The sequence below is a fragment of the Podarcis melisellensis genome (assembly GCF_964234715.1).
Source record: "Podarcis melisellensis genome assembly, chromosome: 6".
NCBI classification, from domain to species: Eukaryota; Metazoa; Chordata; class Lepidosauria; order Squamata; family Lacertidae; genus Podarcis; species Podarcis melisellensis.
Genome location: NC_138538.1, coordinates 33,137,241 through 33,153,348, shown reverse-complemented (window position 1 = coordinate 33,153,348; position 16,108 = coordinate 33,137,241). Strand labels below are relative to the sequence as shown.

General features: G+C 44.9%; 1 protein-coding gene across 1 annotated transcript in view; it reads left to right on the top strand.

Moving 5' to 3' along the window:
• Nucleotides 1-12: 12 nt before the first annotated feature.
• The window catches only part of LOC309371620 (uncharacterized protein), a gene marked incomplete at its 5' end in the record, with an annotated part of 28,981 nt that continues 12,885 nt past the window's right edge, over nt 13-16,108 (top strand). The window contains one exon of the mRNA XM_081914472.1: nt 13-173. Coding sequence (XP_081770598.1) covers nt 13-173 — 161 coding nt within the window. The remainder of the gene's footprint in view (nt 174-16,108) is intronic.

The window sequence follows — 16,108 nt, the reverse complement described above, 5'->3', positions numbered from 1 at the left end:
TGTGCCGGCGCAATGGCTGCGGTGGACTGTGTCCTGAAGCTAGGAGGCAGCGCACTGACGCACAAAAGCCAGCTGGAGACCCTGAGAGCGGAGTCCTTGCGCGGGGCGGCTGCTCTTGTGCACAAGCTCCGCGAGGCGGGACAGAGGCGGTGCATAATCGTGCACGGCGCAGGGTAGGAGCATAGCAAGCGCAGATCTGGCGGGGGGGGAGAGAGACTGGGCAGGGCTTCTCCCACGGTTGCGTGGCGAGGAGACCCTCCCTTCCAAAGGCGCGCGCCGCCACCAGGGAAACGCACCGCTGCAGTGCCCCCACGTGCTGACCCGAAAGCAAGCGCCGCCTAAACGGGCAATCTGTGCACGATTATCAGTGGGATTTCCTAAGAAGCTTCATATCTAATACGGTCTTCATGCCTAGAGACGACGAAACCTATCGCAAACTGCAAAGGAACTTGATTTCAATAAGATAAATAAATATTTCCGCATTTCCCCCTTCCGCTGCCAACAGTTGCCCCGCCTCTCTCTCCATTGCCCACTGTTTTATTTACAGTTGATGAATGGCAGATTTTCAAGCAGTGGAAACAGGAGACAACACCCGTCATCTCACTTTGCCTACTGACAAGACCAGTCCTGCTTGCTATTGTATTTATTGATGCTAGGATTAAACCATGGGTTGCCCATGGGTGCTCCAGTCATTTCGAGTTACATTGAAGCATGTCATATGTTGGTTGCTTCTTGTGTTTCATACCATTGGAAATTTCTTCTACTATGCATTGCATAATGTAGGGTGAAGTTCGGAGAACCTGACAGATCTGTTATGCTGTACATTGCTGATTGTAGAGATCCTACAATAAAAGAAAAACAGTTCTATGAGATTTTTAAAATATAAACAGTCTCTTACTGCACTCTATCTTGCATGGAACATGAAAATAATAACTCTGGTGGCAGCAGCACAACCCATAATTTCTAGGCTTTGAGCCCACTGGGATTATCACAATGGTATTCTTATAGGGCTAAAGAATTCTCTAAATCTGTGGCCCTATGAGTGTGAACAGCGAGCTTTGAGCAGGAGCCCATGGAACAAGTCCTGTACATTCTCCATTCCTCTCTTAGAAATGTTTTGCTCCTTGGAGTTGTCAACTCATGGAACTGAAAACATAAATGCTCCTGACTTGCTCCGTCTCTTTTTCTTTTAATCTGCCTGTTATGTCTAGCCAGGGATGCAGGAAAGATTTGCCAGCTGACTCACCCTTTGTATTTTGTCTTGTGTTCAGGGGATCTGTAGCCATTTCTTGACTAGAGGAAGATTACGAAGTCTGTGTGTGGAAATTTCTGTTTTAAAGCGTTCTCTGTGGTGATCCTACTCAGGTTTACTTGAAAAAAGTATCTATAAGTGTGCATTTTAAATTTCCAGCAGGTGGCAGTAGTTCTTATTTGCAAAATATATTGATCTTATTTGTTCAGTTCATTCCATTGATTCCAAACAAGAGAGAAAGAGATCTGAATATTACAACTTCAGTTGTGGGGTAAGAATCTGTGGCATATACATGAAATGTTGAAAGGTCAAGACCAAGGTGGATCTGTTAAGTTGGAATGGCAGTATCTGAGCTCAGGGAGGGAAATTAAACTTGATGAAAGTGTTGTTGTGTAGGATAGGCTTCAATAGCCTGAGTTTGCTCTATTAATGCAGTAGCATTAATAAAATTTTCATTCAAAATCCTAATATATCAGGTATTTTCTGCAGACAGCCAAGATCCAAGGGCAGTGTTTCCATATCACAGTAAACCATGGTTAATGGTCTACTGTGAATGTGCAGTAGGGTCCCACTTCGCTCCTTCCCTAAAATTAAGCAGTTTGCACATTGCAGTAAACTTACTGGGAGTGGGAGCAACAAGCCATCAATGTGCTCTTCATAATTAATGGTTGCTGTAACAGAAGAGATATATATAAATGTGCAAAATAAATAATGTTTTGTAATTGCGTGTACAATATTGAACCTAGTTTTATCTTTAAAATGTTGCATTAGATGATAGGTGTGATTGGGGACGGAGAAGCACCCAACCCATATGCAGTGCCCACACTCCCCACCTGCCTGCAACTCTATCGCTGTGCTAGTCTTTCGCTTATATCAATTCATAGTGTCCGCAGCGTCAGGAGCAGGTAGACAGCAATGGTGGATGAGCTCAGAATTGCCTGCTTTATTCACCTCACGTGATTCTCATTTAGTAAACATGCACACAGATTGCTAGTAGGATTGGCACTAATACTATAAAGCAGGAGTGGCTAATCTGTGGCTCCCCAGGTGCTGTTTGACTGACCCAGGATGACTGTGGATGATGGCAGTCCAATAACATCTAGAGGGCCATAGCTTAGCCACCTTAGTTTTACAGGTTGGGGTAGCAGCTGAGGCTGCGTGTGATATCATTAAAGCAGGAACTTGTAGCTCTCTGGATTTTGTTGGTCTCCTCCTCCCATCAGTCCCAGCCAGAATGGTCAGTGATCAGAGATGATGGAAAGCCATAGATGCCTTGTCCCAGCATTAAAGGGCATCAAGTTGTCAATTAGCTGATTTTCATGTTTACATCCCAGAACAGTGGCATTTGGCTTTTCTTCCCTTGGCGCCGTCTCAAATGTTTGGTAACACAGGACGTGCTGAAGCTGACTAAACTCTCTTTCCCCGCGAGTCTCCCATGCCAATCTTATTTTTACACCCTCTCTCCGGCTTTTCGTCCTCAGCTTGCCATTTCTCATTTGCTGCTGATAAGTGTGGATTAGCTCTGGAAAGAGCCTAGCCAGACTCCAAGGCCTGCAATGACTGGCATGCTGTTGGTATGGGGACCAGCGGGGCATTGTCTGGTGCTATTGGATTACTCTGAGGGTTAGTATGCAGAGGGTGGATCTGCATAGGAATAGAAGCATCTGTGGCATTATTGGAGCCAGCTAGAGGATCTGTAACATGCAGTGCTTGAGAGAAATGTGCTTTGATGCTCAAGGGCTTAGCCCAAATCTTTGAACATGTCTCATGAACAGGTGTGAAGATCTTTCAATTACCACCCGCCCTGTAAAACCTTTCAAAGGTTTTGAGAGCCAAAGAGGGCTCTCTAACTGCGACTCAAGCGGGCATAGTGTGCATCTGCCACAAGTGAGGCTTTGCCTATTTTGACTATCTAGCGTATCTCTGCCAGCAGTATGGTGTGATCTGTTGGCAAGAAACCACTCAGGCTAGATCAGCCTTCACCAGCCTGGTAGAGATGTTTTTGACTCCAGACACCTCGGACTCCAACTCCCATCAGCCCCAAACAGCCCAGCATCTACAATGACAGGAGCTTTAGTACAAAATATTTTGGGGGCACCAGGTTGTTGAAGGCTGGGATAGACAGCAAGCTTACCTTATTCATTACAGCACTAGGAAGGATGCTCTCTTCTTCCTGCCATCTTCCTGTAATAGGCTTACACCAAGGTAACGGCTGGATTTAAGTGGAGTTACTGGCAATGCTCAGTAAGGCTAGTGAAGGAGAACAATGGCTGACTGGTCTTATTTCAAGGATACAGCCTGCTGTCAGTGACTGGCTTTGCATTGATATGCAATGTTAAAATGCCTTTGAAAACATGATGGTTGTGGGACTGGAAATATAGGATCTAGCAATTGCCAGGAATAGCCCCCTCCCCAATTTTTGTGAAGAAGGGGGGATTGTGCCGTACTCCAACAGTTGGGATTCTGCTCTAGGTTATTTCCTCCACTTACTGCTAGGGAAGCACTGTGCCTTGATTTTAACATTTCCCTTCAATGTCGTCTTCAGGATTGAACAGAGATTATGTGTAGGAGCAGCTGAATTCATTTTTTTTTGCATCACGCAAGTTACTGAAGGATCTTTTCCCTCTCTCGCTTAGTCATTAAAAGAATACAGTACTTTTCAAGAAGTGTGCCGGGGCCCATCAGTGGTCCATAGGTAATCTTGTTGGGTGCATCACCAGCCCAACTCTGAGTGCTAAAAACAACATGGGACCAAGATACCTTCTGGAATGGGTGTATCGGATCAACATCTAAGTCAGGTGTGGGAAGGAGTTACTGAACTACAACTCCCATCTTGCCTGGCCTTTGGCCATGCTTGCTGGGACTGATGGGAGCTATAGTTCAGCAACATCTAGAGGGCCAAATGTTCCCCACTCCTGAGCAAAGTCCTGAGCAAAGATGAAAGTCAGTTTGCTCTAAAGTTTGAGACCAACCATCTTTACAGCCAAGTGAAACTCTGGGGTTGGGGCGCTCATCTCGCTTTACTGGCCGAGGGAGCTGACGTTTGTCCACAGACAGTTTTTCCAGGTCATGTGGCCAACATGACTAAGCCTCTTCTGGCGAAGCCAGAGCAGCACACAGAAACGCTGTTTACCTTCTCGCCAGAGCGGTACCTATTTATCTACTTGCACTTTGACGTGCTTTCAAACTGCTAGGTTGGCAGGAGCTGGGACTGAACAACGGGAGCTACGGGGATTCGAACCACCGAGCTTCTGACCGGCAAGCCCAAGGCTCAGTGGTTTACACCACAGCGCCACCCGCGTCCCAAAAAAATCTCACACCCATTGTAGAACCGTGGTCAACTCACTGGAATTTTTCCATAGAATTGCCTCCAGCTGAACATTGTTTTTAAGGCTACCAAGAGACGTACTTACTTAATAGCTGCTTGTTAAGGCATTTTGTGTTCCAGTGGCACAAGGCCCTGGAGATATTCAAAGCCCATTATTCCGTCAGAGGCTGCCTGGAAACTCTTAACGCTTAATTGCCATTAATCAAGGTCAGGAGCAGGTGGTTTGCTCATGAAGTGGGAGGGGGAAGGTGGCTTTCCCAGTATGCAGCATAGAGGGCAGCTATGGTATCCGTGACTGGCCTTTAGTTACATGCAGACAGACAGGCGATGTGAAGGGCCCTGTGTCGGGAGACAGCTCCCACAGGAGCAGCACTAGGCTGCGAACAGCCATTAACTTAATTGCCATGACCAAATAAATCTTAAGCACTGGAACTCAGCATTGACTCTCAAGAATTGCAGCTGCAGCGCTTGCCAGTTCTTTAAAGCCTTTTGGAGCAGAGGGGAGGTGCAAAGATGGCACAGATGAGTAATGTTCTCAGGGCTGGGGAGAAAGAACAGAGGCAAGGTGAAGATCTTCTTGTCCGCCTGCGACTCCTTCTAGGGATTGATTCTTCTCTCGCGTCCACTTCACCACCTCTGGGCCTAACTAGCCGTTACAGGGACACGTGACTACTGCCAACCCACACCTCCCTGGTTCCATCCAATAAGAGCAATCCAGTTAATGGCTGCCACTTGTAGGGGGAAAGGAACAGCTGAGTAGGATGTCATGTTGCTGAAGAATAGAGAGCAGTGTGAGAGTTTGCCTAGAAAGTAAGTTGGTGGGAGACTGAAAGCCAAGATGGTGATGTGAGCAACAGCCTCTATTTTTTCACTTTCCTGGATTTGATTTTTTAAAAAAACTTGGGCTGCTGGCCCACATTACTTGCTTTCGGTGTAGAAACTAGCCTATTGCACAAAGCTAAAATTGCATTAATTACTCTCTATCCATTTTTGCTTCTGCTCTGCGCAGCAGAATGTGACCTTCTGGCTGAAAGAAAGTTCTCCACTCTCTTTGTCTCTGTTTCTCTCCCACACACACACCCTCTTTCTGGCTGACAGTGTTGTGTAAAAAGGGATTGGACAGGAGTTCCATTACCTCTGACCAAGCTAAAGCTTGTGAAGAAGAAATTGAGCTGTGAGGAAAATGTGGTTGTTTCATGCGTTGATTGTCTCGAGTGGTCCTTAGGCATGGTATTCCTGGAACACTTCTTTGCTGTCAGCACCGCCTTCTAGACATGCTCCCCATCTTCGAGTTCTTGTGGTTATCAGAAGGCATTTTGCAGGAGAAGGGGGAATTAGCTAGCTCATGCGATCTGGCTGAATTCCAACCCGGCCAGTTGCATTTGGCACCTCTGAAATCCCCACTTGTTCTTCGGTGGGTTATGGGACCCATTTAGAGCAGAGCTGTCGCACTCTGCAAAACAGCTGTCCCTTTTCAGTTGAGAAGGGAAGCAAATTATGCAAGCTCCTGCCATGCATTATGGGAAGTAAATATTGGCAGCATTTTAACAGGAGGCTTCAGCAGTTTTTGTAAAAATAAAAAAATAAAAATCCCTTGAGCCGCTGTAAACTCCCAAGATTAGAGATGGTGTGAGAATGTGAATAATTTATTTATTTTCCTACTTAAGCAGACAGTTTCCCAAGGGAGAGGCTGCCAGTTGCCAAATTGTTTGGAATAAGTTACTCCTGTGGAGAGAAAAAAAGAACGCTAGAATGCTTGCATTTCACTTTAGTCCTAAAAACACCCGTCCCATTATGTTGCTCATAGTCGCTCTCCTGCAGCCGTGGGGGCAGCTGGAAACACCCCTCCCATCATAAGACACATTGTGCAAACCTGTGATGGGGAACCTGTGGCCACTGTCCATGGTGCCAGCTCTAGTAAAAATTCTTTCACTTCAGGCTTTGGGTATATGAACAATTTTTATTGGGAAACATATCGTGACCTGTGAGATCAGCCCCACGACCCACTGTACATAAACAGAAGTGGAGAAGCCAAGGGTGCGTGTGTTTGACATTGCCAACATCGGAGGTGCTAGTTTCTGTGCAATGGCACTTTTGAAGTGTGAATTGGGTGAACAATGTAAATTACCCCAATGAATGTTTTTCACCTCTTTACATAGTTATTTATAAAAGAGTCTTCAGGCCAAATGCAGATCATAATGTGCAATTAATGTGTGGGGAAGATGCCACCAATGGCTCTCCTGCGCATGTGCACAGAGGGAAATAGACACCTGTGCGTTGGCCGCTCATGTTCTACACTCAACACATGTTCATGCACACAAGGAAAAGTCATGACATCTGAAGCTGTCCTTTGTGCACCAATTCTTAACCAATTTGTAGATAAGATTGATGGCTGAACTTGCAAAACATGGATATGATGTTTCATGTATACTATATATACTATAAACTGACACGCATTCAGGTTCTTGTCAAGTGTTTCTACATTTGTCAAAATTATGTGACCAGAAATGTAGCAGCTTCTAGAGACGAGTGAAAATTTTAAAGTGATAATTCCAAGGTTGTAATCCTACATGGGTTTACCTGGGAGAAAGCACCACTTAACGCAGTAGATCTTCTTTCTGAGTAAACACATATTACAGTGGTACCTCGGGTTACATACGCTTCAGGTTACAGACTCTGCTAACCCAGAAATAGTGCTTCAGGTTAAGAACCTTGCTTCAGGATAAGAACAGAAATCGGGCTCCAGCAGCACGACGGCAGCAGGAGGCCCCATTAGCTAAAGTGGTGCTTCAGGTTAAGAACAGTTTCAGGTTAAGAACGGACCTCCGGAACAAATTTAGTACTTAACCCAAGGTAGCACTGTACAGTCTTTTATTTGTGCAGCTCAAAGAGGCCAGTGTACCTCGTGCTTCTGATGCCTTGCAATTAACGTAACATTTGAAGTAGGTCTCATAAATCTCACGCATACTAAGACCTGTGACCTTGCTGCCAGTGAGATACATATGTTCCACTTCAAATGATAACTTATTTCAGGAAATCAGAGGCATGATTTGCACTTAACAAATGTGTAAACTGACGCTCTTACTTTTTTGCTAGGTTGAGGGGGAGGAATGGAATTTTATTATGTGACCATAGGCCATAACAACATAAAAAAGCAAAATAGTTGTATTAAAAAAAAATCACAGATATCTGGTAAAATAGATCAAATTTCAAATTGGATCAAATTGTTAAAACTCGCCATTCAAATAATATCAACTAAGAAATTTTATTTAAAGACCATTTTAAGGTAAAAATTAAAGGTTAAAATTGATGAGTATTAGTAAAGGTTAACATTAATCTGCATTAATATAAACTACCATGGCAAATTTGCATTGACTTGGCAATCCAAAATCCACGATCCTTTAAAATGTTTTTTGTACAAAGTGCATCTATAAAAGCTGCCACGTTGTGAATTTTCAAGCTTCAGTCAGAACTTAATAACAAAAAAATGAGCTTCTGAGAACCTGATGGTTGAGGTTTTTTTCATCTTAGACAAGGAGTCAAGTATCTGTCAGAAATTTCTTTAGTTGATTGTTGCTTTACCCAGACAACCAGGCAGTACCCAGAGAGGGCTTTATCCATGATGAAAGGTTAAAAGAGCTAAATATTTGTAGCTTGCTTAAGTGATGAGACAGGGAGATATGAGAGCAGTCTAGGAATACTTGGAGGGTGCTAATTCTTTTTCCTTCCTGATAGTTATTTAGCAAGGTTCACAGCGTTAGCGTATGTGAGATAAAATTAAGAGGTAATATATTAAGATGTAATATCAAGGTGCTACCATCTTTGCAGTATCCATGGGATATAGTACAGTATTCAGAATGAAAGCAAGAGTTTTCCAGTGTGAGTCAGCTAACCCCAAACAGTTAGGAAAGTCAAGTAAAGGCTGCTTGCCCAGAGGATTGGAGGAACCACAGCTCTCAGGCTTTCCTATAGCACCATATAATGCACCTTGCTTAGGAGGATGAGTGGCTCTACCAGTTGCAGCATTCAGGAGATACATCAGGTGCATATTGTTCCGAAGACAGATTTTCAGCACAGTCTCATCATAGTAAACTGGTTTGAGGTATTGCAAAGCTAGATTTATTCCTAGAGATATGGTTTCGGTTTCTTTCCTGTATCAACAAAAGCACCTTCGAGCTCCCACCATCCTCATTTTGGAAAGGGGAGAGCCCTCTTCATGTGTGCGGCATAATCATGTAGATCAGGAGCAGCAACCGCAAGCCTGGGGACCAAATGCATCCCTCCGAGCCTTACCGTCTTGCCTTTGAGACCCTTCCCAGGCTGTTCATACCCTCCTTGGATTCTGATTTGCTTGCCTGGGTGGAGAATAGAGAAGATTGTGTGTGGACTTACTGTACAAAGGTAACATTTACATCCGTTCTGTCCACCTCTGGCATGGAACCTTCAGAAGGTGGCCACTCTATGTGAGCAGGGCTGAAGCCCATGGATTGTTTCTGAGGCTCCAAACCATGGTCATGACTTCAGCAATGGAAGACTTTATCTACAAATGTGAGGCAAACAACATTTGTACACTAGCTGAGACAGTATTTTAAATAAGCAGTGAGTTGTCAGAAATTGAAGCCACTGGCACAATCTCATTGTGTGTCATAACCTTTCCTCGGCCAGTTGGAACATCTGGGGTGCCATGTTTTTGTTTGGGAATAACAGCTTTGGAGGCCCTTTCCACACTGAGGCAGATAACCGATTGCCATTCATTTTCCTGCTCCATAAGAAATATGAGCCTGTTATTTAGTAAATTATTTGTTATTTAGAAGCATCTTTCTGTGGCAAGTGTCTTCACTTACATGCCAGCGGGCAATGCCAGAGAGGGTTTGCGAGTCTGGAAACACTTCGGTCTCTGTCCTTGTCTCACGTGTGTCCTCTCTGCTCTGGTTGCTAATGTATCTTGTTGCTGGTGGGGATGCCATCTGGATTATGCCCTGTGCTTTGATTCTCCCCACCCTGCCAAAGTGTTTTGCCACCCGGTGATGTTAGTAGTAAATAGTGATATGGAGAAGCTTGAGAAGAGAGACTGATGTTTGCAAGAAAACAATGAGAGAGAGAGAGAGAGAGAGAGAGAGAGAGAGAGAGAGAGAGAGAGAGAGAGAGAGATCCCAATTGGGAGCCACCCCTAAACCAAACATAATGTTGGCTTGATCCTCTGATCAGAAGAAGAAGAAGAGTTTGGATTTGATATCCCACCTTTCACTCCCCTTCAGGAGTCTCAAAGCGGCTAACATTCTCCTTTCCCTTCCTCTCCCACAACAAACACTCTGTGAGGTAAGTGGGGCTGAGAGACTTCAAAGAAGTGTGACTGGCCCAAGGTCACCCAGCAGCTGCATGTGGAGGAGCAGAGACGCGAACCCGGTTCCCCAGATTACAAGACTACCGCTCTTAACCACTACACCACACTGGCTCTCCAGTGTGGTGTAGCATCTCCAGAAGGAGCTGCTAGGGCATGTGACTTGACAGATGCTCCCTGGAGAGCATTATGGGGCTCCTAAACTAGTATGATATATGAAGTTCTCACTCCTGCAGGGCTCAGGAGCAAGGGACCCTCAGCCCTGTCATTGATAGCCATCGTGCAGTCACTGACTCCACGGTGCAATAAAAATAGACTAACCACTTGACTAAGGTTGCTGACTTCATGGAATAGTTGACAATAGCAAATAACATTTGTTCAATTGATCTACCAGTTAGACTAGTCAGTTGACCCAAACCTGGCTCCTGGATATGAACTTAATCCCAAATAAATTCTGGTGCTGATCTGCTGAGTAGCATCAGGGAAGTCAGCCTTCCTCTCTCTCCCACCCCCCTATATTGCAAACTGGACAGAATGACCTAGTAGTGGAATGTTGTGCTTAGGAATAGCTAGACGGAATGCACTCCGAGAGATGATATATAGGATGCTGCTTATTGCCGACTTGGTGTCAGGGTCGCAATGTTGTTACTGGACATGCCTGTATATGGTTGCGCAAGCCTATGGAGCCGGCTACAAATATCCCCCCCTCTTGGTTTCAGCTCTTTGTGCCTTTCCTATGCTAACCTTTCAGGAGAGAACGCAACAGCCGCCCTGCCAGTCTTTTGGGGGATTGTGGCGATCTCATCCCATCTCTATGCTACATTAAAAATAGTTTTCAAACAAACATCTCCACCCTTTTCAAAATGATCCCCAAGCCATGGATGTGAAATCGCTGCTTCATCCCCCTTGCCGCCACCCAGACTTTTCCACCGTTGCTTATACATTCCTCTCTCTCTTCCTTTTTGGCATCTACCTTGCGTTCGGCCTCATTTTCTAAAGGCCTCTGCCGGTCATTTTTGTCCCACTTTGAAAATGTTTAATTACCTGTCCTGCTTTATGTTAAATGCCAACTTTTCCTGGCTGGGAATGTGTCTTGGACACACACTTGTTCCTTCGTTCACCAGACAACTTTCAGACCAGTTGTCAACCTGGTCAATCCCATGAAAATGCTGGGCTCTTATAAGTTGCTCATTACAATCTTCCTTCATTAGGATCATCGGAGGGATGTGTGTGTCTTTAAATCAAATCTCTAACAGTGAGACTTTGTACCCTGGGAAAATGTCTTTCACCCTGAAGATTATCCCTTGCTTTTGTGATTGTGATGGAGTTCCATAAGAGTTGTAGGCATCTGTTTGGGATTGCAAGCTCACAACCCAGGCACGTTGCAAGTCTCCTGATGAAGATGGAGGGCCCTTGGAGGAGGGTCTTGGATAAATGATGCTGATGTGGAGGCCTTAAGTATCCTGACCTTGTTGGCAGTTCTGGAATGGGAAATATTGAATCCCCATACCCATACAGTATTCATTTTAACTAACTAACTAACAGAACAATCTTGTACAGTGGTACCTCAGGTTATATACGCTTCAGGTTACATACGCTTCAGGTTACAGACTCCGTTAACCCAGAAATAGTGCTTCAGGTTAAGAACTTTGCTTCAAGATGAGAACAGAAATCGTGCTCCAGCGGCACGGTAGCAGCAGGAGGCCCCATTAGCCAAAGTGGTGCTTCAGGTTAAGAACAGTTTCAGGTTAAGAACGGACCTCCGGAACGAATTAAGTTCTTAACCCGAGATATCACTGTATGTGAATGCTGTGTCTTCCCAGAACTGTATTGCTGAAACACTCTTCCCCCTCAATAGTGGGAAGAAATGTTCCCTACACAGGCAAGACCCTCATCCCCACATGCAGGTAAGTTTGCAGGAGTTTCTGTTCTGACCAGTCTTCCTCACAATCAGCACTGATTCTGTTCCTCTGCAGTTCAGTTTCCTCTAAATGATACCGTATTCATCTTTTCTTCTGTTTAATGCAAATTACAAAATTATTTCTTTAATTTACGGATTTAACATAATTAATGACATAATTTCCACACTATTCGTTTCAACGTAAAGGAAACGGCAAAACAGGTCATAATCACGTATCAGTTGTTTAATTAAATCAGAAAGTTGGGACCAAATACCAGTCATAGTCACTGGTTGGATACTTTTCATATTGACTAGATTGATTTCCATTCCAAACCATTCCAAACACAAACACTGGCAATTTACACAACAACACACGTTGTTTCCACACACATAGGGTTATACAGTAACCCTCCATGGGGAAATGTTAGGTATAACTATAGTCACAGTCACTTCAGTCATTCCCTTCCCTGCCCCCAGGGGTGAGGAGGCTGAGGCACAAGCACTAGCTGTCACTCAAGTGGCACCACTCACCCTTCTTTCTTGCTCTCTACCATGCTTTCAGGCTGCTTTGCTCTCCACAGGCTGCTGTTCCACAGACCCTCACACATTCTGTGTAGACCAAGTGGGAAACCTCCCCCATGACCATACACAGGGACCAGAATGCTCTCAGTTATTCCTCCAGGCTGTTGACAACCTACTTGTTCCAGGCAAGCTTCTACATGACAAACAGTTATGCAGCAGGTGAAAGTGCTCCTACAATGGTGCTGGACCCATAAAGGACTCCACTAACTTCACTGCTGTCTGACAAGGCCCTGCCCGACATGCGTCTTTCCCTTTCAGGATGGCCTTCATCCCAGATGCTATTCAATATGGAATGATGAGTTTGCTACATGCATTGTTTCTTTGTCACTAAACAGTGGTAGATCAGGACCACATTCTCATCAACCTGGTATGATCTGGTTTGAGCTGGCCTCAGGATGAGGTTCTGAGGAGGGCAGGCAAAGTGTTGGGCTCAAAGGCTAGTGGCTCCTCTGCTCTCTCAGATCCCCAGGATCTTACAGGGTTGTTGGAAGGATTGCAAGATAATTCCGTGAAGTCCTTTGAACATTCCAAAGCACTCCATATAGAATGGAAGAACTGTAGAGATGGAAGAAACCCTCAGGATCATCTAGTCAAACCCCCTGCAATGCAGGAATATGCAGCTGTCCCTTACAGGAATCGAACCTGCAACCTTGGCATTATCGGCACCACATTCTAACCAACTGAACTATGTGCTAGGTATTACTACTGCTGCAAATAATAATTATCAATGCTCCCAAATCATCAAGGCAGTCTCCTGCTCTCAATTACTGCTCAGTCTTCCTAAGAACTTTTAATTGAATTTTTACTTACCGTATTTTTCGCTCTATAAGACGCACCAGACCACAAGACGCACCTAGTTTTTGGAGGAGGAAAACAAGAAAAAAAATATTCTGAATCTCAGAAGCCAGAACAGCAAGAGGGATCGCTGCGCAGCGAAAGCAGCGATCCCTCTTGCTGTTCTGGCTTCTGGGATAGCTGTGCAGCCTGCATTCGCTCCATAAGACGCACACACATTTCCCCTTACTTTTTAGGAGGGAAAAAGTGAGTCTTATAGAGCAAAAAATACGGCACTTGACTTTTTTACTGTAAACCAAGGAACATTTACTTGATGGGGTGGAAATCCTTAGGAGAAAAAAAGAAGTTGGAAATAACAGTGTGGCTGTCCTTGCCCCCTGCACCCCCACCAAGGGGGGTGGGGAAATGGGGAATCCCACTTCTGGCACAGGGTCATTGTGGCTAGTGGTACCGTTAAAATTCAGATTGTCTGATTGTGTGGAAGACCAATCAGGGCAGGGGTGTGGTTGGGGAGAATGGGGAACGTGCACCTTTTCAGCAACCTCCTCCCCTAGCAAAGGTGTTTATCCCATTGACAAGCAGTCAAGCAAGCCCCCATGGTCCTTTTGTAATTGCTGCATTAGCAGAGGATCAAGTAGCACTTAATGGTTGCACGCTGTCATAAAACATGCTTGAAAAGGTCAGGCCCCTCGTGAAGGGAGAATATTTGTGGCACTCTGACATAAGCCTTGGCCGCTCACTCGCAACAGGTGCATCCTTGTAGCCCCTCCTCCAAGAACCAACGTCTGCCGTGAACCTCCTCTCCTTACCACATGCCAGGCTGGTTTGCATGACTCCTGCTTGCTGAAGCTCTCACAAATCATTGCTGAGATTAGCAGGGAAGAATGTGGAAAAGGCATTCAAACACAGAAATGGTGGGCAAAGGCAGAAAGCAAACAGGAGCATCCATTCCACCCAGCATAGGATTTATAGCATAGAATCTTAGAATTGTAGAGTGGGGAGGGACCCCAAGAGTCATCTATTCCTACCCCCTGCAATGCAGGAATCCCAGCTAAAGCATCCATGACAGATGGCCAGCCAACCTCTGCTTAAAAGGCTCCAATGAATAAGAGTCCACAGCCACCCAAGGGAGTCTCTTCCACTGTCAAACAGTTCCTACTGTCATTTTTTTTAATATTAAAAAGGTTATATCCTTCCCTTCCCCACCCCAAGAAACTCAACATTGCTTGCAGCAATAAAACAGGCATTGTCGAAGACCAAAACAACCAAAGTTCAAATCCACAAAAAAACAATAACCATCAAAAAAGCCCACTCATTAAAACACACACAACACACATACACCTCAGAATCAACAGAGGTGAGAAAGTAGAGAAACAGAAATGAAAACAGTATTGACATGGCCACAGTGAGGAGGCAAAAAGGTCTTAGCTGAAGGCCTTCCTAAACAACAATGCCTAAAACCATAACATATTGTGGCTTGGTGAATCTCAGTCAGGAGGACATTCCACAGGATGGGCATCTCTACTGGAAATGTCCTTCACATTGATGCCTCAGATAGCCAAGGAATATGAAGCAGGGTCTCAGATGATTAGTGGAGCATGTGGGGAGGAATATATGGAAGAAACAGGAGAATTACAGCTTCCCAATGCTGAGTGGCCCACAGGAAAAACCTCTTGGTCACTTTGATTGGTTCTAGTAGCTACTCAAGCTGTTATGGCTTTCCTTGTATTTCTATGAAATGAAAATACAGAAAGGACAAAGGCACCCTAGAGGCCTATGCACCAGAGTATACTGCAAAGAAGGCTTCTGAACTGGGACTTTCAGAACTTCATGGGATTGCACACAAGAAACTAAAAAAGCGACTAGCTTGGGATTGGTTCACAGATAATTGTCTTGCTGATGTGAGGAAATCAGGAGGCAACAAAAGCTAAAGGTGAATATGTACAGTAATGTTAATGTGTGTACTAAGCACTATATTATGTATACAACCATTAGGAGCATAGGACTCTGTCTTATACCTGGTCAGATTATTTCTCCATCTAGCCCAGTACTGACTCTGTTCTGGTTCTCATAAGCTCTCTGGGGTTTCGGGAAGAGATGGTTCCCATTACCTGCTACCTGAGATCCTTTTAAATGTAGATGCCAGGGGTGGAACCAGCCTGGGACTTCCTGAAGCATGAGCTCAGCCACCGAGATGTGATCTTTCCCCATAACTTCATAATGATGCGGCAGACATAATGAAAATTAACCACCTGAAGGCTCATCGTCTCTGGTTTTTGCCATTTGTTTTTCTCTCTCCTTCCCTTCCTGTGATTTGGGAAAACTTTAAGGCCGCAGTGGAAATGGAATCCTCCCTTAAGGACCGAGGCTGAAAAGAGTGGTCAGTGCAGGAACACTTGAAGTTTCGCCCGACACTGTCAGTGTGGGGCTTTTTCATGGGGGACACTCACTGTCCTGCAGCATAAATCACTGCCACAGCTGAACCTTGAGATGGCACAGTCTGTGTGGTCCCAGGAAGGGAAAAGATTATCTGCATTTGAATAGCTACGTTGTCTTAGTAATTGATTGCATTGCTATTTTTTAATGCTGAAAAGAAAATCCCTGGCAACATGAGAGTCAGTTGTCTGGAGCTATCTGAAGGCCTCTTTGTGGAAGCCTTCTCAAGGGAAAGAGTTGGCACAGATGTACTCTTGGATTGGCTGCAGTTGGTTGGATAGAGGGGTCTGGAGATTAGCAGCTGAATTGGAGATGCCCTTGCAGGATATAGCAATCAGCTCTTCTGTGACTGTTTATTCAGAAAGAAACTATTAAGCTGAATGTTGGTTTGTTACAGTCAATAGAATCTGCACAAGGTTCCCCCCCCCCAGTCAAGTAAACAAAAACAGTAGGACATCAGCCACAAGAGTTGAG